This window comes from Gracilinanus agilis, chromosome 1 (assembly GCF_016433145.1).
Source record: "Gracilinanus agilis isolate LMUSP501 chromosome 1, AgileGrace, whole genome shotgun sequence".
NCBI lineage: Eukaryota > Metazoa > Chordata > Mammalia > Didelphimorphia > Didelphidae > Gracilinanus > Gracilinanus agilis.
The window spans coordinates 619,096,589-619,121,173 of NC_058130.1; the positions used below are offsets into that span (position 1 = coordinate 619,096,589).

The 24,585-nt window shown below is 33.0% G+C and overlaps 1 protein-coding gene across 1 annotated transcript in view; it reads right to left on the bottom strand.

The window, feature by feature from the left end:
• EXOC2 (exocyst complex component 2) overlaps positions 1-24,585 on the bottom strand; it is a 217,412-nt gene that overhangs the window by 52,145 nt on the left and 140,682 nt on the right. Inside the window, exons 21-23 of the mRNA XM_044668235.1 lie at positions 20,697-20,763; positions 17,236-17,352; positions 9,249-9,390 (exon numbers count right to left, since the gene is read on the bottom strand). Of these exons, the coding sequence (XP_044524170.1) occupies positions 9,249-9,390; positions 17,236-17,352; positions 20,697-20,763 (326 nt within the window). The remainder of the gene's footprint in view (positions 1-9,248; positions 9,391-17,235; positions 17,353-20,696; positions 20,764-24,585) is intronic.

The following is a 24,585-nucleotide window of genomic DNA, read 5'->3' on the forward strand; positions in this document are numbered from 1 at the left end:
CTGAGGATAATGATAAGCCCTATATTTTAGTCACAGCTTTCAAAGTCCAGTTAGAACATGGCACATAGAATAGAATATGATATTGACTATTTCTCACTCTTCTAATGAACCATTTTGAAGAAGGCATAAATGTGAAGGATATAAACAGGTTACAAAAATTATAATCTCAATAAAATACATCTCAATGTATTGACCAAATCAGAAAGTCAATATAAGAGATGAATATTTGGAATTTAAATAAGTTAACCAGTGTGGACTATTATAGTAGATAGATTTAATTTTTTGATTGGTGGAGAAGCAAAAACAATACATGCTCAGTAGACAGTAACATTTCTCTCAATGTGTGTGCTCAAGCTTATCAGGAAGTTTAAGCATTAAGGAAAAGCTGTCAAACTCGGTAATGACTATAATTATGGAGGGGTGTCATCCTGGGTAATGTTCAGCTTCAGTCTCATTTGCATTCAATTTCTTCTTATTTTTACCAAAGACAAAAACTTAAATGATAAGAAAAAAGAGGTGAGGCTTTAAAAAATGAATTGAAAGAAAGCAAAAAAAGGTAAGAAAATAGGGAAACAGAGTCAGAGGTGGCAGAATTTTAGAGACTGGAACAGAGACCTGAAACAAAAGCATTTTCTTTGTTCTTATTAAACTTTTTTTGTCATTAAAATCAAAGAGTTTGGAGTCAGATCTTTGTCACTTGTTTATTTGACTATTTTGTTAACAGCTATTAAGTTTATCTTAAAAATTCATTTTCTCTGATATACATGCACATATACGCAAATGAATTGTCATCTACACAGGAAAGCAAATTAATTGAAATAATCAATGTGTTCTTTTTAATTTCTAAACAAGTATAAAAGTCTCAATCATTCGTGGGTAAAACAAATTTTTTTACAAGCTTAAGTTTTGAATGCAACCTCAGTTATGGTTCCTGGCAAAATTGTGGTTCTAACAAAAAAAGGCAAATTTCCTAAAGTTTACTGAAATATGAAAATATATGTATATATTTGGTTGAAAGCTATTCCAATTCAAGTCATTCAATAGTGACAGCTCCTATAATAATATGGTGAAATACCAACATGCATTTATTAAATATAATAAGCTAACTAGTTTTAAAAAGTACATACTCTCTATCTTCTTTTCCATACCTATAGGTACCAATTCACTTTAGCCTATTTCCTCAAACCTGAACTACAATAGGAAGCTACCTACAATAGCCTCCAATGGTTTCCATAACACTAGATCTTTCTAAGCCAACCCAATGGCAGATGAATTTACTTAAAGCATCACTTTATAGTATTCTCTTGTTCAAAAATCATCAGTGGCTGCCTGTTGCCTACCTAAAAGTCAATACTCCTTAAAACAGCATTCTATAATTTGGGTCTAACCTGCTAGTTTGGCCTTATTTCCCATTTCTTAATATATATTCAATTTTCTGGCTAATATGGATTACTAATTATTCCACAAACTTAAAGGAGAATATAAGTTTCTTGAGAGTATGGTCTATTCTGATTTTGTATTGTAAAGAGCTATCCAGCACAAAGTAGGCACTACACAAATTCCTCCTGATTGATTATAATTATCCTCTTTTATAACTTTGCTCACATTCTTTCTGCCTAGAATGATGCTCCTTTGCCAAATCTACCTATCAAAACCATACCTACTTTTCAAGGTGAAACACTAGTAACACCTCCTCTCTGATATCTTCTTCCTCTGGTTTATCTAGTGGGAAAATCATAGAACCACAGAATCCTAAAGAGACAGCTTTGGAAAAGCAGAAGCCAATTACTCTGACCTCAATTCCTGGCAAATTTTAGAATGTTTTCGTAAAGGGAACAACAGAAAATGAAACACTGATCACAAATGGCCAACATGATTTCATCAAGAACAAGTCATGCCAGATTAACCTAATTTCCTTTTTTTGATTGGTTTACTAAACTGATAAAGGGAATGCTATAGATAGTTACCCAGATTTTAGGAAAGGACTTGATAGTCTCTTAGTTATTCTTATAGAAAACATGGTGAGATGTGGATTAAATACTATAGTTAGGTGCATTCTGGAAGTGGTTAAATAGACACATTACATGACAAAAATTTAAAAGATATTGACAGCTACAACACTGAAGAGAATCTCAGAAATATGAGATTGAACAGGGATAATGAAAAAGTCTCATATTTAGACTTAAAGTATCAAGTTCATAAGTACAAGATGGGGGTGGTGTGGATAGACAACAAACTGCCTGAAAAAGATCTAATTATTTTAGTGGGCTGAATGCTCAATGAGCCAACAATATGATATGATAGCCAAAAGAGATAATTTATATCTTAAGCTACATTGAGAGTTATAAGAGTCTATGAGGTTAGAGAGATGAAAGTCTTAATATACTCATTTGAGGCAGATGACACTTGGGATATTATGTTCAATTCTCAGTCTCCCACATTTTAGTAGGGACATTTCATAAGTTGGAATGTGTCAGGGGGATGGAAGTCAGTAAATTGTAGGGTCTCAGGATAAAGATCTTTTGAAGCAATGGAAGTGTTTGGCCTAATGAGGAGAAAATTTGAGGGGTGGGGATAGAGAATATATATTCATCTTCAAATATTTGAAGGGCTGTCCTGTAGAAGAAGTATTCTGATTGGTCTCATGGGGCAGGACCAGAAATAATGGGTCAATGTTGAAAAAAGGCAAATTTAGGAATAATCTCAGGAAACCTTCTTAACCACTAGAGTCATCAAAAAGTAGAATTGGTAGTTACCTCAGAAGGCAGTGAATTTACACTAAATGAAAGTTTTCATTTGGTTGTCTACTTTTTTGTGCCTGTGGTAGAAAGGATTTTTGTTTAGAGACATTTCAGATCAGCTGGTGTTTGAGATGATTTTCAATTCTGAAAATCTAAGATTCTGAATCTCCCTTGTTCATCTTAAAATATGATATCCAGAACTAAAGGCACTACTTCATATGTAGTGTGCCAAGTACATAGTACAGGAGATACATTTTTTATTTTATCTTTCTTGTAATGGAAAAATCCAAAAGAATCCTTTTTGTTTTCTCATGTCATGATGGGATCAAGTCTCTGACAGGATTTTTACAAGTTTGCTGGTAATTCTCTCTTCTTTGTTTCTATATACTTTTAGAACACTTCTCTTGGTACCATACATATTGTTTTGTTCTGTAGGTATCTGTCAAGAATCATTTTGTCTTCTATTTTAGACTATAAGCACCATAAGAGTCAGGGGATACATTTTGCATAGCTCTGAATTCCAGACTGTGCTTCAGTAATTCAATAATTGTTGATTGAAGGATCAAAATCTATTTTTTAAAAACTTAGTTGCTAAATTCAGCTATTTTATGCAATTAACCCAAAGGATATAGCTCCATGAAATTTCTAAAACTGGAATTTCAAAGAACTTTCCAACAAAGATAAATAGGTAGCAAAATTTCCTAGAGGTTTAAGTCTCTTTTAATCTCTGAAAAGTAGGCTATGAAAGTGTGCAGTACCTTCATAATATCAAGATTTATGTTTTTTAGAGGTTTAAAGTACAATAGACATGTTCTAAATGTTTTACATTGGTCAAAGAAATCCATACACTGATAAAATTATAGCTCCAAAAAAAAAATCAAAGATTAAACAAGGGTCCTGGATATGTGTGTACTATCTTCATAAAGAAATATAAGTTCCTTGTGATTTTTATTTCTTTAAATATTCTCCCTCTTACCTTATTGCCAGATAAAGTACCATGTACTTGGAAAAGGGGCATTTTGCAGGATAGAGAAACTATATTTGCTACATTTTAACAATATATGAAAGATTGTTTGATATGTTATAGTGTCAAATATTATAGGTGTGAGCACTAAAATATTTAGTGATAACTTTCTTTCGGAAAAATTAATGATTTAAAGATATCACTGTCAAACTGAAAAATACCTTTCCCATATCATTAAAATATCAGTGTCTATAAGTTGTTAAAACATGTTACCATTTTGACACCAAAATTGGGTAGTTTGTGCTTAAGGTTAAAACTGAATTCTCAATATCTGTGCTATGGAATTCACATATTTTTAAAAACACTTTCTTTTTTAAAACATGCAAAATAAAATTTTGAACAGATAAATCTCATTTCTAGTAAGCTTATAGAAACTAGAATGGACAAAACATCTGAATAATGCAACTATAGTTATTAAATCAAAATTATGGTAATTAAAATAAAAAATGAAAGCTTTTATCTTGTCATTAAAGAAGCTCATTTCCATGTATATTCTTTTGGAGACCAACAGAATTCTTAAATTAGTTACAAAGTAAGTGCCATGATACAAGAGTGTTAATACCTGGAACTCTCAAAAATGAAATTTCAGCAATTATTGGTAAAATTAAAATCAAAAGTAAGAACAGTCAGTTAGATGACTCAAATCTAACCAGAATAATTTTTACTGATACAAACACAAATAAAAGGCTGACAGTAGCTTAACATCTGTCAGGTTTAAAAAAGTACAGCTATGGCTTTAACGGATACCTCTTAATGAATCATGAAATTAATCAACTGGATTTTTCTTTTATGAATTAGTATAAACAGGACTACACACTAAGCTCACTGACAACCATTGTTTTGTTCAATGAGTTACCTAAATTATTTGCATTTTAAAATATGTAGATTTTAAAATGTAACTTCTAAAGATAATATCAAAATTAGTTGAATATATTTTAGTATATATTAGTAGAAATATATTTTCAATACTTCTATTTTCCTTTTTCTTGTAGAGTACAATACCATCCTCTCAAGTCTCTCAGGACTGTAACCTAGAAGTCATCTTGGATTTCTCATCATCTCTAACCTCATCCCCTAGGCTCCACCATCCAATCTATTGCTAAGGTCTGTTGATTTCATCTCTAAAATGTTTCTCCAATAAATCCCCTTCCCTCCTACACTGCTACCACCATGGAAGGGGTCCCTCATCACATTTGGATTATTGCAATTACCTGTCTGCCTACTTCAAGTTTCTCCCCTTCCCAATCTATCTTTCAGTCAGCCACCAATGTGATTTTCCTAATGTTCAGGTCCTATCATGCCACTCCCTATTACTTCAGTTCCCCAGCCACCATCAGGTTTTCCAGGATCAAATGCATGATGCTCTGTTTGGTATTCAAAACCCTTCAAAACCTAGTCCTCTCCTACCTTTTCAGTTTTCCTACACCTTCCTCCTTGATATATATTCTTTGATCCAGTGACACTGGCCTCCAGATTGTTGCACAAACAAGTAATGCCATCTCTTGGCTCTGAACTTTTTCTCTGACTTTCTCCCGTGTCTGAAAAACATTCCCCCGTCAACATCACCTCGAGTTCCCTGGATTCCTTCAAGTCTCAAATAAATCCCCTCTTTTACAAGAAGGCTTTCCCAATTCCTCTTAATTCTAGTGTCTTCCATTAATTATTTCCTATTTATATGTGGTCTCCCCGAGTAGACCATAAGGTTCTTTTTTTTTTTTTTTAAACTCTTACCTGCCGGCTTAGAATCAATACTAAGTATTGGTTCCAAGGCAGATGAGTGGTAAGATCTAGGCAATGGGGGTCAAGTGACTTGCCCAGGGTCACACAGCTAGGAAGTGTCTGAAGTCAGATTTGAACCCAGGACCTCCTGGCTCTCAGTCCACTGAGCCACCCAGCTGCCCACTGACCTTAAGTTTCTTAAAGGCAGAGACTGTCACTTGCCTCTTTACATATTCCCAGCTCTTAGCAAAATACATCTAAGTAGATGCTTGATAAATATTTATTAAGTTCACTGGTATGTCTTAAATTAAGCCTTAATCTTAATCACAAAAAAATTATTTGACTATATACTATATTACTCAAGGTTCAATATGGAATAGCAAAGGCACAGCCACGAAGAAAAAATACTGAATTAAACACAATTCACAAGGGTGGAAACAATACAGAAAGCCTGCAGATGTTCTTGGTGTCACAAGAAAAATAATTTAGAAGTTTCTAATGTAACAATGTTAAGCACAATTTCAGCCCAAGAACCTTTAAGAGGAAGTTAATAATATTCAAAGAGTAAATCTGAAGAGGTTTAAAAAAGGACAACTTAATTTAAGGTTAAATTTACTTAACAAGTACTATGAAAATAATACCTGCCCTATTTACCTCTTGAGGTTGTTAAAAAGATCTAATCTTTAGGGCAGCTGGGTAGCTCAGTGGAGTGAGAGTCAGGCCTAGAGACAGGAGGACCTAGGTTCAAATTCAGCCTCAGACACTTCCCAGCTGTGTGACTCTGGGGCAAGTCATTTGACCCCCATTGCCTACCCTTACCATTCTTCCACCTATAAGTCAATACACAGAAGTTAAGGGTTTAAAAAAAAAAAAAAAAAAAAAGATCTAATCTTTAAGAATCCTTAGGACAATGGCTGGCATTTTTGTTTTGTTTTGTTTTGTTTCAGAGGTGAGGAGAGAATTTAAGGAAGGGATGGTGGAGGGTTAGTAGCTCTATGTCACTAATAAATTTAATCAGGGTGGAGGAGTCCTTGGTGTGAAAACTCCTTTCATCAGTGAAGATCACCAATTCCTACATAACTAGAGAGCTGTGTAGGGTGCTAAGGGGTTGAGTTACTATTCTTTGTTGATCATCTCTAATTTACCTTGTATTTATCTTTTTTTTTTAAATTAAAAAAATTTTTTTAAGCCCTTAACTTCTGTGTATTGGCTCCTTGGTGGAAGAGTGGTAAGGGTGGGCAATGAGGGTCAAATGACTTGCCCAGGGTCACACAGCTGGGAAGTGTCTGGGGCCGGATTTGAACCTAGGACCTCCCTTCTCTAGGCCTGACTCTCAATCCACTGAGCTACCCAGCTGCCCCACCTTGTATTTATCTTGTTTATACATACTCGTGTTCAAGTTGTCTCCTCCATTAGATCCTGAGCCCCTTGAGATTAGAAACCATTTTCAGTGTTTCTTTATATCCTCCAGGTACAGTCTTGCATACAAAAGATGCTTGTTGACCTTGTTTAAGAACATCCATAGCAAGACTTGAACCCAAGACTGTCAGACCATAAGGCAAGTCCTCTATTACACCATACTCCTTCTTACTTGGTACATAGGAGAGGACTATGTTAAAATAAAATTGGAACTCAAGAAACCATTCAAAGACTACAATGAGAGTTTGCTTTAACTCTAATAAAGATAAGAACAGATTACTGAAATCTTGCTATACATCACCTTTGCCATTTGTATTAATCTCTCTTTTATGAGGGAATTACTGTTTTGATAGTAGCTATATTGTGCAGAGACAGCTAGGTGGTCTAGCTGTCTGGACATAGAGCCAAAAAAACCTAAGTTTAAATCTGGCCTTATACTTACTTAATCATGTAACTGTAGCCAAGTAATTTAACCTCTATTTGTCTCAGTTTCTGCAACAGTGATTGTCACATGGTAGGTACTTAGTAGAGGTTTAGTCCCTTTCTTAAAAAAGGAAGCTGTGAAATCTTGTCTAGAGATCTTTAAAAATGTTCATTTGTTAGACAATATTAGCATGGTAATACTTAAAAGATAGGGAGGTAGATTGTCCTAAACTCCAATTCATTCATTCACTTATAAATGAATTCATGAATATATCAAACATTGACTAGATGCTTATTATATGTAAGGTTCAGTGGAGAAAAAGATAAATAAGATGTAGTCCTTGTCCTTAGGAGCTAAAAATCTAGGAGGGGCAATGAGATGTATATAATATGTGATAACTGTCATAATAATGGTACAGGAAAAGTGCTGTGGGAATTCAGAGGAGTGAGAGCAAACTTCAAGATGGGGAAAGGAGATAATAATAAGCAGCATTTATATAGTGTTCATTATGTACCAGGCACTGTGCTAAGCCCTTTATGAGTATTGTCATAATTTGATTCTTAAGACAACCCTGAGAGGGAATTACTATTAATACTTTATTTTATAGTTGCGAAAAAACTGATGTACACAGACTTGCCTGAGTCACACAGTTAGTATGTATTTGAGGCTGGATTTGAACTCAAGTCTTCCTGATTTGGGGCCCAGCGCTCTTATGTACCATTTGATATAAAAGAGAAAAGTCAGCCTTTGAACAGAGCAGAAATAGGTTGTAGGAAGGAAGGCAGGTACACGATGGGCTTTTTTTAGGGGAACAGGGAGTATTCTCTTCAACAGTATAGGGATGTGTAGGAAAGGAGAGGTAGAGAGAATAAATCATATAGAAAGAAGCTGGGACATTGAGCTATGCACTATGATTTGGGAAAAATACTTTGCTTAAAATATTCTTAATCATTTTGGTTTCTTTAAACTGGGATTTCATTATCACTATTTATGATGAAAGCAAAAGATATTATTGCATTTGAACTTTTGTTTCTGATTTTAATTAGAAACTTTCATTTAACTTATCTTTCCTGTTAGATTTCAAGTTCTTTGAGAGAAGAAATTTCACATGATCTTTATATCTTCCCAAGCACATAGAACAGGGCCTGCTTTAGTGTCTAATTATTTTAAATGATCAGTCAAAAAAAATGAACATAGTACATATATTCAGATATATACAGCTAGGAAGACATGCATAGTGTGAACATTTTATAAGTGATTAGAATTTTGTTGCCATTTTCTTTTTACATTAGAGCAATTAACAGGTATCTTGGTATTTAAGGAATCAAAAAGTTCACTTCTGCCAAGCAAGAGAAGTTCATTATTTTAAAACATGCTGTAGGACAGCTGAAGTGACTATTTGACATTATAAAGAAGATCTCATTACTGTATCATTCATTCATTCTTCTGTGGTTTAATTTTCTATGCTAGATTCTTGTAGTAATTTTACTCCCACACATTTTTTCTAACTTTCACCTTTTCATCATCAACAATGAGGACTTGTGTAGAAGTGACCAGATTTTAAGAAATAATTGATGGCTGTCATAAATTCAATGCATAAAGCTGTCACTTACAATCTACCTATTATACATAAACAATTGAGGATCATGAAAAGTATAATTGACAATCAATTATTAAATGACACAATAATTTTAGAGTACTTAAGGACAATTTACAAGCTATTAACACCACCAAAAGAATTCACGAAAACCTAGGATACCTTTTGTTTTTGCTTTTTACCATCTGAAACCAAATAGCAAACCTGAGAAAAGTTTGAATAAAATGGAGAGTGATTTAACCATATGTATTTTCTTAAGCTTTATCTAGCATCAGTTAATAAGCTCTATTTCCTTTAAAATATTTATAATTTAAAACTGTTTACCTGTTGGAGTCAAGCAGTCTTTCCAATCAAAATAGCCTGCATAAATTCCAGGTTCTAAGGAGCCAACAATAGGATCTGCTTTCAACTCAATATAATTTTCAAATAGCCTTTGATCTAACTCTTTCAATGAAGCCATGCTAACCTATAAATACATAAATTTGGAGAAAATGCTTAGGATTTACATATAGGAGAACAAGAGAGAGCAATGATATTAAATTACATGCTTTAATGTACTTTACAATCAACTTATGCTATTAAAATAGCATTTTTCAAGGAAAGAGCTACAACTTTTAAAATTCACTAAGAGCACTTTTACCTCAAGCAGCTTAAAGAATTTTCATCACTTAGGTTTAACTATGAATTGTTTTAAGAACAGCATATTAGTTGTCTAGATAAAGAAAGGAAGTATAAATATTAAGGATGTAGCTAATATTAATATTAAGGAAGCTATAGTTAAAAAAGTCCACTGAGTATTTAGTAAACTTTATCAATTTCAGTTACCTATTTTGTTTTATAATGTACATTTTAAAAAGCAAGATAATATGAATTCTTTTTGCTATTACAACTGAAAATAATATTTGTCGAATATAATAAAGGCTTATTTAACGAAATGAAACTGAAGAAATGAAATTGGAATTCTTCAAGTGGACTGTCTTATTTTTCTTTGTAGGTTCAGCTTTCTACTACATGGTGCTTAATAAATAAATATTTATTGACTAATATGTCAATTAAATATTCTCCATCAACTGATTTAATAATTCAGCTGAGTCAAGTAAGGTACCACACAACCCAATGGTTTTTCAAAAGTGAAATAACATGAATTACTTTTTCATAGTCTTCAGGACAAAATAAATTTCAATCTAGTCACATGGTTCAGGGAATCTCCTATTCTGGTCAAATGATCTAGTTGGCTGACAATATACATATCATCTAATTGGATTGTCAGGGTTAAATGAATTATGATAGAGATAACATAGTACCATACATTAAATGTTAAAGCTATTTAGAATACAGCTATCTTTTCTGATAAATTGGAAAGCATTTTGAAATCTTGCTATGCTTCATGGTAACTATAAAAATTGATAAACAATATATGAGAGGCCAAAGGTATAGAGAGGATAGTGTGAATCTGGCCTGACCTCACATACTGTGCAATTTTTAAAAGTTCCTAATACCAATTAAAATTTTTGGGGGGTTAAATTAGCTTGTTCATAAAAAAGCTCTTTTAAATAAAATTTGTAATTGCATAATAGCTACTTAGAAAGATATGCAATTTTTTTTGGTATTATCTGTGCAAAATGAAAGGTAATAGCACGGACAACTGATTAGCGAATTAATGAATCTGGATCCTGTTTACATTTTTATAGTCATCTGAAAGCTTAAGTGATATTCTATATCTTGATTATAAATGTAATTACGCATAAGTATTTTTTTAAACCCTTAACTTCTGTGTATTGGCTCCTAGGTGGAAGAGTGGTAAGTTAGGTGGGCAATGGGGGTCAAGTGACTTGCCTAGGGTCACACAGCTGGAAAGTGTGTGAGGTCAATTTTAACCTAGGACCTCCTGTCTCTAGGCCTGACTCTCAATCCACTGAGCTACCCCCACTTGCCCCTTACGCATAAGTATTGATGGAGGTGGTCTCTACTTGAAAAAAGTACTGGAAGTGTACAGTGCAGTTGAATAAGTTAACATATGTAACGTGTTTTGCAAAAATGAAAGATCTATATAAATGCTAGTTATGCTTATTATTAGCATTAATGTTGTTAATAATAGTATTCATATTAAAAGGTGTTTACAACCTGCAAAATGCTTTCCTCAAAATAACCCTGTAAACTGAGTAGTAAAAGAATTCTCATTTTAGAGAAATGAGTTCACAGACATAATCATTAAATGCCTTGCACCTAAGGTCCTGCCGATAAGACAGAATTTTGAACCTGGATCTTCTGATTTCAAGACCAATGTTCTTTCTACTATATCAGGCTGGTTCTCAAAATATTAATGACGAATATGGTCAGGATATCTTACAAATTATTACTGATGACAACACTAGTTGTTAAATGCAGAAATAGATTATTCAGGGCAGCTGGGTAGCTCAGTGGAGTGAGAGTCAGGCCTAGAGACAGGAGGTCCTAGGTTCAAACCCGGCCTCAGACACTTTGCAGCTGTGTGACCCTGGGCAAGTCACTTGACCCCCATTGCCCACCCTTACCAATCTTCCATCTATGAGACAATACACCGAAGTACAAGGGTTTAAAAAAAAATCTATTAAAGTATGTTAAAAATCTATACTGGAATCGTTATTACAAATTATGAAATTGGGTTCAGGCATATTAATATTTATTCTGAATGCCTTACAGATAGCTGTCAGGACAGATGGAAAGATGACATTATAAAAATATTATTAAACAACAATCTGTCAAATGTAGACAAAATCATTGCCAAGTAAATGATACATTTATAAACTTTGTATTCCCTAGTAAAGATGGCACTGGTTTATTTTACTAAGGCTTTTAAAAAAAAATACATCAGAATGTAATCTGGAAACTTTCCCCAATATGTGTGTACACACACACACACACACACACACACACACACACACACACACACAATATCTCTCTGTCTCTACCTCACAAAAAGAGTGCTTTAAGAGTGTTCCTATCACTGTATCACCACTCTATAAATTGTAGGTAAACAAATGTTAGGTTACCATTTCACATGTAAGTTCTGATGTTTGTTTTAAAACATAACTCCTTAGAGGAGAGCAACAATTTTATTTCACTTAGCATGTCTTTAGGGGTAAGAAATATTGAGGCTAATTACTGCTTCTTTCTGCTGTTCTCACTGCTTCTTTCTTCTTGTCAGAGCAGCAGGAGAAGGGAGTTCTGGTGGGAAAGTGGAAAGAGGGCCCAGAAAATTTAAAAAAAAACAAACTCACTGAGGGCTATAAAAAATGATGAGGCTAATGGCATCTACACACATGAGCACTTTCCCTAAGTTACTTAAGGGATATTTCTAAGATAGTGAAGCAAGCTGATGTATATACATAGTTGTGAGAAAGATGATAACAGTAATAATAAAATCAACATTATATATTCCCTCAAGGTCTACAAAGCACTGTACATTAACTTATTTGAGCCTGACAAAGAATTCTAAGAGTTAAGTGAAGTTAGTTCAGGCTTAAGGCTGGGAGAAGCAGTACAATTTACAGAACCATGAAGTCTGGTCATCACCGTTGGAGTTCATGTTATAAGCTGAAGGTGAGGGGTTAGAGATAAAGATGGGGACCTGAGGAGAGTAGAAGAGTTGCTATGGGGATGTGACAAGAAGTCAATAATAAGTAGTGGTGGGAAAGCCCCTAGGTTTTCCCACAGGTTTATTGATCAGTGCTTGTAATATTGTTTCTTCCTCATGTGCACATGCTACAACTATACTTCAAAGTGAAGCAAACACATATGGCCTGTGCCCTCCTTTGTTATTATGATCGAGTAGTATGAAAGACTAATTTATGTTAATTGTGTCAAATGGGGTCCTGTCTTCCTTAAGGCTCTCCATAACTGACTTTTTTAGACTCTGAAGCCCAGATTAATCAAGTCTGTCTTCCCCATGACTGCTTGCCTGGCAATTACAATCATCACTAAACTTCCATGAACTTTCATAGTTTTCAATCTTTATTACATAATTGTACCCATACAATCTTCTACTGTGGCCTATTCTTTTACTTATTTTTTATTTTTAAAAAACCCTTACCTTCTGTCTTAGAATCAATACTGGGTATTGGTGCCAAGGCAGAAGAACAGTACAGGCTAGGCAAAATGGGGGTTAAATGACTTGCTCAGAGTCATACAGCTAGTAAGTGGCTGAGGCTAGATTTGAACCCAAGACCTTTGGTCTCTGGTTCTGGCTCTCAATCCACTGAGCCATCTGGCTGTCTCCTGGCCTATTCTTTTAGACTGCTTAATCCTATCTCCCTAATGAAACTCTCATGTCACTGAAGGCAGGGAGGTATTATGTGACCTCACCCCCTACCACGCATGGGTTCATGTGTGCATAACACAAAAAGCTACATACACAGAAAGCACAAAGTAGACCCAGTTACATCAGAAAATCCTAGAAGGGGGAAGAAGAACCATTTAAAATATTTTAAGCTATATTTCTATTTCTACTCATTCAAAAGGCATCAGATTTACTATCTTTAAAATTATGTGGAGTTGCAAGCTGGAAGAACTGTGATCTATATAATGACTATTCCTAATTCTGGAAGACTGATGATGAAATATGCTATTCATTACAGAGACAAATTTAGGGTGGAAAATGAAGCATATATTTTTGTACACAGTCATTGAGAGAATTTGTTTTGTTGGACTATAACTATTTTTTAAAAGAAATTAGTTTTTCCTCCCCCCTCACCCCAATGGAGTAGCAGGGAGAGGAAACAGATTTCTGTTAATTTCTAAAAAGACAGGTGGAGAGGGGTACTACAAATGTGAAATGCTGCATGTGCTTTCAGATGAGGTCACTGTATCATTTATTTTACTTAGTTGTTTTACTTTGGTTGTAAGAGTCCCCTCAAGAAATGAGAGTAATCTATAAATATTTGCAACATAAAAACAAAACATATTAATAAAACTAAAAAAATTACTTGGGGTTAGACTAAAATAACATCTAATCATTAAATGTAAAAAACATTTCACAGAGAGGTTTTCAGAATAAAATTTTCTGAAAAGGAACTTATCACTGACACAGCAAAAAGAAGTTTCATATCTAGGTTAAAATGTAAAGGTAAAAGAGGCCGTGGGGGCCAAAGTTAAATTACTAAAGAAGTTTGAAATGAAGATGATATATTCACCATCAGCAGGCTGTTGGCTAGTCTCTGAACCTTCAAATGGCTATCTTTTCCACTTAGAATGATAGAATATGGAATACTATTGTTAAAGAGATAAAACAATTCTCTGGGATTGCACAATAACATTTATTAAAACAAACTATATGCTAAGACTTTGATGTCATCAGCAGTACAGTCACAGGTTCCTTCCTCTTCTACTCCCTTCCTTAAATAAGACTTTAAAGTGGGGAATAAAGGTAGAACCAAATTCTACTTCTAGTAAATTTTGCTAGCATATTGAAAATAAGCTGACATCCTTTTATTCACTTTTATACTTGCTGAATGAAAACCTTGGGACTTTTGAAGACAATTCTTCAAGAAAAAAAGCAGAACCAAGGAAGTGCCAGTAAGAATGACTTTGAATTCAAATGGAAGGAAATTGATTTTGAGTATTTGTAAAAAAATCACTCGTGACAAAAGTGAAACAAGTTTGGTTTAAGGCTTATAATGGGAAATGTTTTAAAAGAGCACCCTGAGGGATCAGCTGGTGTAGCCATCTGATTTTGGAAACAATGGCTGCTCACAAAGTCTAGAACACAGGTCTGTCAACCTGGGAGTTTGCCAAATTTAATTTTCTTGATGTGGTTTTATTTAAAAATCACATTCCTTTATATTAAGAAATTATGTCTGTCCTATAACTTCCATCTAATTTTTTGTCATTTATAAAGAATTTCAGCTCTAATTTTCAATGCACACAACCATCAGAACTGGATACATACTTAAGAGAATATGCATAAGTTTTTTTTATTATTTTAGCTTTGTGCCCACAATTTTTTCTTTTTCACACACTGACTTGAATTCAATTCACACACTGAAGCCAGAGAAAGGGAAAAATGAGATTCAAATAAAAACTTCTCTCTCAAATATTTCACAATTCTACTTGTCCCGGGTTCATGCAAAAGAGTGCTATCAGTAATAGAAGGAATCCTAGCTGAAAGATATCACAATTTAACTAGTCAAATGATGACCAACAAATCTGAGCAGATCCCCTATAATGCAATGCATTCTCTGAAGAGTAATAATCTTTTGAGAAGCAATAGCTTCAACAGAATGAGAAATGAGAATAAATTAACTTCCTATAGTATCCTTCACAGAGACCACTGGCTTTTGAAAAAGAAAGAAATAAGGTTTTGATGTTCATTGTTAGTTTGCAGCACTTCTTAAAAAGTAGTTTGTAGTTAGTTTTTGTCAACATAAAGCTCTACACCTTTGTGGTGGTTTCCTGTCATCAATGAATTCACCTAAAATAGGGAATGACAACAGAGATATTATGCACTATGTCAGGGGATCCTAACCTAAGATCTATGAATTTTTTAAATATATGCTTTGATAACTATATTTTAACACATTTGATTTCTCTGTAATCTTATCTATTTTATTTTATGTATTTAAAAACACTAGTCTGAGAAAAGGTTTATAGGTTTCTCTAGTCTGTCAAGAGTCAATAGAACCAAAAAAAAAGGTTAAGAATTTCCGCTTTTGACAGTTTGCTGCCAAATTCAGAGAAGGTTGATCAATCTAAAATTCAAGACTGAATTATTTTTTATAAGTTATTAACTTTTGAGGATGGGAAGAAAAGCACCTTTTAGCTATGTCCTATATTTTCTGTGCAACCTTAGTCCCTAAAGTAGCCTGAATTAAAAATAGGCAAGATATATTCAAGTTGTTTTTATTGTAACAATTTGGTGTCTTCCTAAGTTATGTTCCTATTTATTACTGTGTAATAAGTAAGTAGTTCCTACTTGTTACTCTGTAAAACTATTGAGGATTTAGGAACTAGATGAAAACCAAAATTTTTACTTTTGCTATAACTAACTCCTAATCATCTCATATAATTTTTGGCTGACATTCAAAATGATCTCTAGCAAATATGCTGGTACCATTATTAAGAGATACTGTTATAAAAATGAAGTACAATTTTGAGATAAAAATATTCATGCTGTACTGGAAGAGACAACCTTTTACTTGTAAACAACAAAAAAATTTCTGGAAATAAACTAGACACTTGGCCCTAAAGGCCCTAAGTCACAACATTTCTCATCAGGATGATTAATCTTTACGAAAAGGCAGGAAAACGAGACACACACATAAAGCCGCCCACCGTGACATTTTCATTCTTTGAAAAAAAAAATCCCAATCTAGAGTTCATGAATAAAAGCCATCATCTTAAAAACGATGCAGTTCATCAAGAATGCACTTAGAATATAAGATTAGCAAGATTATGATCTCATATTCTTTGCAATGAAAAAATTGTACTGACATTAAAAAGTAATTCTAACATAGTCTTATTTAGAAATCTGATAATTCTTTGCCCAGGAAAAAACAAACCTTCAATAACAAGGTTATTTCATTTTTCCAACTCTTCATAATCAAGGAAACTAACATAAACAGCAAAATGTAACTTCTTAAAACTGCAGATATTTAATCGCAAGACTTGAGTTCAGTTCAAGCTCTCAATTTTAAAGGAGGAAAAATAAATGTTTGGGGGACAAAAAATATTTGATATCTCTTATATGACAGACTTAATTTCTTAATATAAAGGAATGTGTTTTTAAATTGAACTCATTAGCACTAAAGCTGAGGTAAAATGGGACCAATGAGCAAGAAAGGAATAAAAATTTAGTTGGGAGAGAGAAGCAGAAGAAAGACATGTGCTTCTTTCAGTTAGTTAGAGGAACTGCTTTGTGTTCTGCCTTGCTATGGACTGTAGGCTTAATTTTGCAGCCTTAAAAGCTTTTCCTTGTGGGTCCAATCAGACAGTTCCTAAAGAACTGGGTTTTGGGGGAGTTTTCCTTTCATGTACTTTTCTTTCATTTTTGAAAGGTATTTTTATATAGGAGGCAAATAATTTTTCCTCAGAGAGGACTAACTAATAAACAACTTTGGCAGTAAAAAGCTTTCAAAGCAAATAAAAAGTATGTTATATATATTTAGTTCAAGATTTAAACTATATATTATGTACATATATAGATAGTAAATAGGGAGAAGGAAGGGAATCATTCAAGCAATTGGAAGGGATAGAGAGATAACTGGGAAAATAACCTGAAAAATAAGCTGCATTAAAATCATTATCTTGTCAGTTTTACATGAACACTTCTGCTCACCTGTGTTATTTTTTCTATTCCTTGAAAGTTGTGTTTTTCAAAATGTTCAGCTATATTTAAGAAAGTGTGACGTTCTAGGTAACAGCAATTACTTAGCACTATCAAAAGCCGCTGCTCCTAAACAAAATAGATTTTGAGAAAATTAAATTTAAAACAGTAAACAAACAGTATGACAGTAACAGAGAACACATCCATTTTTAAAATTTGTTTTGAATATGTTCTTTTATAAATATCACTGGATAATTTTGTGTTTTTTCATTGTTTCTTTTCTAGTATTCATTGAGAACTATAGGAGAATCCTTTATAATAATTTATTATTACATTTATTTGGATAAACCAGAAATCAAATCATGATCCTTACAAAATTTAACTGCTACATATAATAAATGTCTGATATAACCTGTAAGTAATGTATATACACACAAACCCCATCCGCCTAGAAAGAATTCTATTATATCAGTGATTTTTTTAGATGTTTGTATAATCTAACCCTTAATCTTAAAAAAGAAAGCTTTGTAAATAGACGTTTCTATAACTGTCACAAAGAAAATAGGAAAACTTGCTACCTTTAATTAAAAAATGCTTTATATATAATGATTAGGTTTCTTAATGTCCTTGAGATGGGCAAGATGTATACCAAATTACCAGATCTCTTAGTTGCTTTATCCCATGGCCTTTTCTCAATCCTCATTCTCCTTGACAGTCTCTAAAGCCTTTGATACTGCTAATCACATTCTCCTCCTTGATATTCTCTTTCCTCTAGGTTTTTGGGACACTACTCTCTCTAGGTTTTCCTTCGACCTATATGACTGCTCCTTCTCTGTCTCCATTGATGGTTCTCATCTGGTTCATGCCCTCTAACCATATTTGTTCCCCTAGGCTCTGTTTTGGGCCCTCTTCTCTTTCTCTATTCTAGTTTACTTGGTGATCTCTTCAGTTTTCACTGATTTAAATACCTTCTCTATGCTGATGATTCTCAGATCTACTTATCTTGCCCCAACCTCTATGACCTCCAATAGCAAATCTCCAAGTACTTTTTAGATACCTTGAATTAAAGGTTTAGAAGACATCTTAAATTAAACATGTCCAAAATTGACCTTTCCCCCAAACCTTCACTACCTCCTACCTTCTCCATTACTGTAGAGTATAATACCATTCTCCCCCCTCAGGCTTGCAATCTACGAGTCATCCTGGAAATACTCACTTTCTCTAAACCCCTCTCTCCCCATACCCAATCTGTTGTGAAAGTCTCTCAATTTCACCTCTGCAACATTTCTTCAAAATGTTCCCTTCTCTTCTCTGGTACTACCATCACCCTGGTAGGGGAATCCTCATCATCTCATGCCTGGATTACTGCAATTGCCTGCTGGTTTGTCTGCCTACTTCAAGTTTCTTCCCTCTCTAATCCATCCTTCAGTCAGTCACCAAGGCAATTTTTCTAAAGTGCAGGTCCTATCACACTCCCCTACTCCAATGGCTCCCTATTACCTTAGTGATGAAATAGAAAAAATGCTCTCTTTGGCTCTTCACAACCTAGTCCCTTCCTACCTTTTCAGTCTTCCTATACCTTAATCCCTGACATAAACTCTTTGATCCAGTGACATTGGTCTCAAGGCTGTTCCACAAATACAACACTATCTCTTGGCTCTGGGCATTTTCTCTCACTCTCTCCCATGCCTGGAATGCTGTTTCTCTTCAACACTGTCTCCTGATTTCTCTATTCCTTCAAGTAGCAAATAAAGGGGAAAACAGAGGTCAAGTGTTTTCTCCCATTTTGGCAACTTATCCTTAGTGATAATAAGGATGAGAATCTAGCTCTCTAAACTCCTAATCTAATCTACCTATTGAAATACTTTCTCCTTTATTATAAGATCTATATGCTAAAAAATATAATACTGCATTGTACTTCAGAAGAATTATTTTTGTAAACAAAATTCTAAGAACTGAGTTCATATTGCTACTATGATTCACTCTACAGTACTTTTTCCTATGGCTACTAATGTATGAATGTATTCTCTGGAATAACTATGACTAATTTAGTACCTTGATTTAAGATCCTCTTACTAAAAACAAGGCAAACAGCACTTTCCAGGAAAATGTTTCTGCTCTGTACTTGTTAAAGTTTTCTGCACTTACTCAATGTAGAGTTTTAATTAATTTAAAATCAGTATAATGGATATGAGAATAAATACAGTTCAATCCTCTAGGGTAAATAAAAGATATATAACTATACTCAAAGTCATAACTATTAAACCATTCTTATACTTTCCAATATTTTAATTTAGATGCCAAAAAAATTACCTTCAAAAAGAAAACTCCCCAACCTTCCACAGGTCCTACTTTTATTCCTCTTAAGTACTAATTTTTTCAAGTGGAAGCACCCTATACTTTTACCTATAAATATAATGACAAAATATTCAAATAAACAAAGACTATGGAGGGCCACTAGAATTAATGTAGCAATGTGGAACAAGGGGAAAAAAGGAAGTAAATACAGAGAATTATATTCCTTTGAGAATCTCATGCTGGTCCTTCCCATAGTTCTTTTCATAGTTAGCATATAGTAATTATTTGTCAAAATGATACGAATGGAAGACCATCATTACTATATTTCCCAATCTCTTCTCTGACCCCTAAGTCTAAGTGGTTATTATTATTATTATTATTATTACTACCTTGTAGTGTTTGCATAGTACACAGAATAATAGGTATAATATATCACTGGCCATTTAAAATATAGGATCCTTCTTTTCCAGGAGAATTTTAAAGTACTATACTCATTATCAGTTTAATTGATCACCCTATCCATTTGAATACAGTTCCTTTCATTGACTACCTTGAAACTCCCCAGAAATTTCTTTATTTTCTTTACTTTATAACTATATTTTTATCTTAAAATTTTGTTTCTTTTTTCAGATCCAACTCTATAACTTCTCTATGAAATGAGAACAATCACTTTATTTCCCTCTATGAATGAATAATATATAAATTTCTTAATCTAGTAGTTAAAGCTCTATGTGATTGGGGCCCAAATTACTTTTCTAGCCTATTGTAATTTTAGTCCTTTAAATATACTCTATGCCTAATATATATTTCAGCCAAATTGTAGAACACATGCCACAAACATTCTTTAAAGACTCTTGCCACCTAGGTTCTGCATTTCTTGTTGAATCAATACTTTAGCATAACGTACTATTATAGTTTAATATTTTAATTCAAATAGTATATTAGCAGTATAGAACCATTCAATAAAAAATTGGCCAAGGCCTTAGGGATCATGCAATCCAACTGTCTCATTTTGAAGGTAAAGAAAATTATATATAAGGTAAAATGACTTATCTGTGATCACAAGACCAGAGAGTGGAAGAATGGCCTAACTTCTATCTAGTGGTCTATGAAACAACAATAATTTCTGCAGTTAATTTTTAAAGTCCCATCCCCCTCTCTTATTCTCTACTTACTGAAGATAAACTTAAGTCTTCGTGGATACTTCCAAATAAATCAGGAGAGGAAACATCAACTGAAAGGCTGAAAGTAAAAAGGAAAAAAGTAGTTAGAATAACATCTTTTTGGGATCTTAGCATCCTAAGACTTATCCTTTGACTCTAGAGCCAAAAAGGCCTTAGATATCAAATAAGCTCATTTTTTGGTTTGCAAAGTTGGTTTTGAACTGTGTTCCTACGATTCCAAGTTGAGGTTTTTTAAATAAAAAAATTAATCTATTAATTTAACTTAAGATGTTTTAGTCAAGATTATACATTGTGTTACAAATATTCTTCTGGCTAACTGCCAATTGCTCAAGTAAAGCAATGTTTCCTGACCATTATGGTAAGAATATGGATTCTCTCAGTTTTTATTTTAGGATTCTTCTGTAAGCTTTCTCAACTAAGTATTTTGAGAATACAATTCATTAAGAAAGAGGTGTTATTTATTTAAATTCAACAAGTTATATATATAAATATATTGTGATGCATTTCTCCTTTCCATGGTAGATTCCCAAGGATTCAGATATTAAGAACTCCTCAAAATCTTAGAACATGGATCTTACTAATACTCTCATTTAGGGCAAATTTCAAAATCATATATATTAAATTTTTAATCATCAATTAAGAGTGAGCATTAATACTTCTGAGTCTCTATTTTAACTGAATCATAACTTCTAAAGTGCTAATCTAAGTGCTAAATTTAGCCATTGCTTCTTCATGTCTCCTGAATATCTTCAGGTCTGTTTCTTTGTAATTTCCCATGAGCATTATCCATAATTAACGAACATAGTATATAAAATAACACACTACCCAAGTAGCTAAAATTACTTAATTCATTACAAGTAATTTTAAGGATGATTTTTTTCTTTGGTATCTTTAAAATTTTTAGGAACATAATTTTTTATATAAGCTGATTGTCATTTGAAAACTAAATTTGTTAGGTTTATAAACTTATGAAAATGGAACTAGTAATACAGTTTTGCATATATGTACTTCCAAATAACTCATCATAGTATAATTACATGATATCCAAGTTTCCTTAGGTTTGAAATCCTAGGTGAATATAATAGTTAATCTGTAACTTAAGTCCAAGCTTCTAAAAACAGCAACATAAAGAAGTTCCACTATATATAATGAGGCAGAGTTATATATAAGAAAGAAATAGAAAAATGAATGACATCTTTTCATAGTCATTCTAGTAAATTTTACTAGCAAAATAATAATATTCTTATTAAAGCAATAACTTGGGGGCACGTTCCTTTGCCTCTTGGAGACTCACTTTAATCGTCTTTAGAAAAAGGATTATATTGTTTTAAGAACCTACCATACAAGACCATTGTGGGGAATCATAAGATTATAGATTTGAGTTGAAAGAAATTCTAAAGGTTAGTGAGGCTAATGTATAACGGTGCTATGTTACCATAAATGATATACAAATATATCAGTATTATTATCAACTCTATTGATGAGACCTTATTAAGAAAAACAGGATGGCATCAGTTTTTATTGGTAAAATCAACACCATTCATTCATTCATTTATTTATTTATTCACTTATTCATTCATCTATCTATCTATCTATCTATCTATCTATCTATCTATCTATCTATCTATCTATTCATTCGTTCATTTATTTGTAATTTATTTTTAATTGATTAAGAAAAATTTTTCATGGTTCCACGATTCATGTTCTTTCCCTTCCCTCCTCTCATCCCCCTCCCATAGTCGATGTGCAGTTCCACTGGTTTTTACATGTGTCATTGATCAAGACCTATTTCCATATTATTGATATTTGCACTAGGGTGATCATTTAGAGTCTACATCCCCAATCATATCCCCACTGATCCATGTTATCAAGTTGTTTTTCTTCTGTGTTTCTGCTCCCACAGTTCTTTTTCTGGATGTAGATGTACAAATCAATATTCTTTGTAATGATCACATAATAGATTAAATAAAAAATATCAAACATTTAATGGCATTGTGTAATAAAGTGTCATAGTAATAGTAAAAGCAATGATAACAGATATTCATATAGAACTTTAAAGTTATAAGCAATTTTACATAATTAGCACCATTTAATTCCGTTATATAATACTGTTTTCCATGTTCTAGAAAGTGTTCTTTTCCAATATGGGTAGTAAAACTACAATCAACTTTATTTTTTATGTCTATTAGCTGCTGCTTAAATTAGAGAGTATACTCAATGAATATTAGCTGCTGCTTAAATTAGAGAGTATACTCAATGAAGGCAGAAGTTGTGTTCCAGGCAAAAATAATTTATGAAATTAACTTATGTATTTAATACTTTTCTCAATTAAACCTAAATCAATGTTAATTTTAATCAATTAAATTTAAAAAATGCCATGCAAGCATTCTATAGAGTGAGGCAAAATAACAATACTATTTGGAAAAACAAAGCATTCTAGAATCTCAAGAGAAAAAATGAAAAAAAAGGAATGAAGATGAAATAGTACTTCTAGGCTTCAAATTATTAAGCAATAGTCATGAATATTATTTAGAACTAGTTAAAACGTTGAAAATTAGATCAGTGGAATAGGTGGGGTAAGTAAGAATTAAACTTAAAACTCAATAAGTCAGGGGGCAGCTGGGTAGCTCAGTGGATTGAGAGTCAGGCCTAGAGATGGGAGGTCCTAGGTTCAAATCCAGCCTCAGACACTTCCCAGCTGTGTGACCCTGGGCAAGTCACTTGACCCCCATTGCTCACCCTTACCACTCTTCCACCTAGGAGCCAATACACAGAAGTTAAGGGTTTAAAAATGTTAAAAAAAACAACAGCTCAATAAGTCAGTGATTAAATAAATCAGATTAAATAGATAAATAAATCAGAATATAAATTACTTTGAAAGGAATACTCTATTTGATAAAAAACTACTGGGAAAACTGGAAAGCTGATTGACAGTAATTAGATTTATGCCAATATAATATTATTATAACAAAACTAATAAAAATAGTACCAAGCACTTTTCATTGCTATGACTAACAAAAATATTCTAAACCACAAAAAGTATAGAAAATTATGGCAAAAGAAAAACATTTTAAGTTCATGAAGTTATAAAGCATGTGTGTGAACAAAACCTAGGCAACTAGTTTAAAAAAGGAAGCTGTAGATTAGGGAAAAACCTTTGTATCAGATTGAATGATGGCCTGATATCCAAGACATGTAAGAAATTAATATACATATATGATCAAGAGCTATTTCCTAATGTAGGAGTCCTTAAAAGATTAAGGAACAAAGTTCTCAAAAGAATCATTAAGGATTGTTACAAATCACTAAAAATAAGCAGAATGGCAAATCAAAATAGCTCTAAGGTTTCATTTTATACTTAGGGAAAGATTACAAATAGTGTTGAGGAGGTGGCTATGAAAAGACAGGCACACTAGAATATTTTTAAAATTAATTTTTTTGAAACATTGCTTTCTCTCCCATTTGCCACTTCTGCAGTTGAGAATGAAAGAAAAATGAAACTCTAATACAAACATGTATAGAACCAAGCAACACAAGTTTCTGCACTCGCTTTGCTCAAAGGAAACAAACAAAAAATAGGTCTCTATGCATATGTATGCATGTTTCTAATTCCTTTTTTTTAATTTTTATTTTATTTTGAATATTTTCTCATATGTGTTTCTAATTCTGAGTCTTTCATCTCTGTCAGAAAGTAGGTCCTGTGTTTCATCATTAGTACTCTGGAATTGCTGATTTTCATTATATTGATGTGTTCCTAAGTCTTTCAAAGTTGTTTGTCTTTACAATATTGCTGATGTATAAATTGTTCTCCTGGTTCTATTCATTTCACACTTTAACAGTTCACATAAATCTTCTTAGGTTTCTCTGAAACCATTTCCTT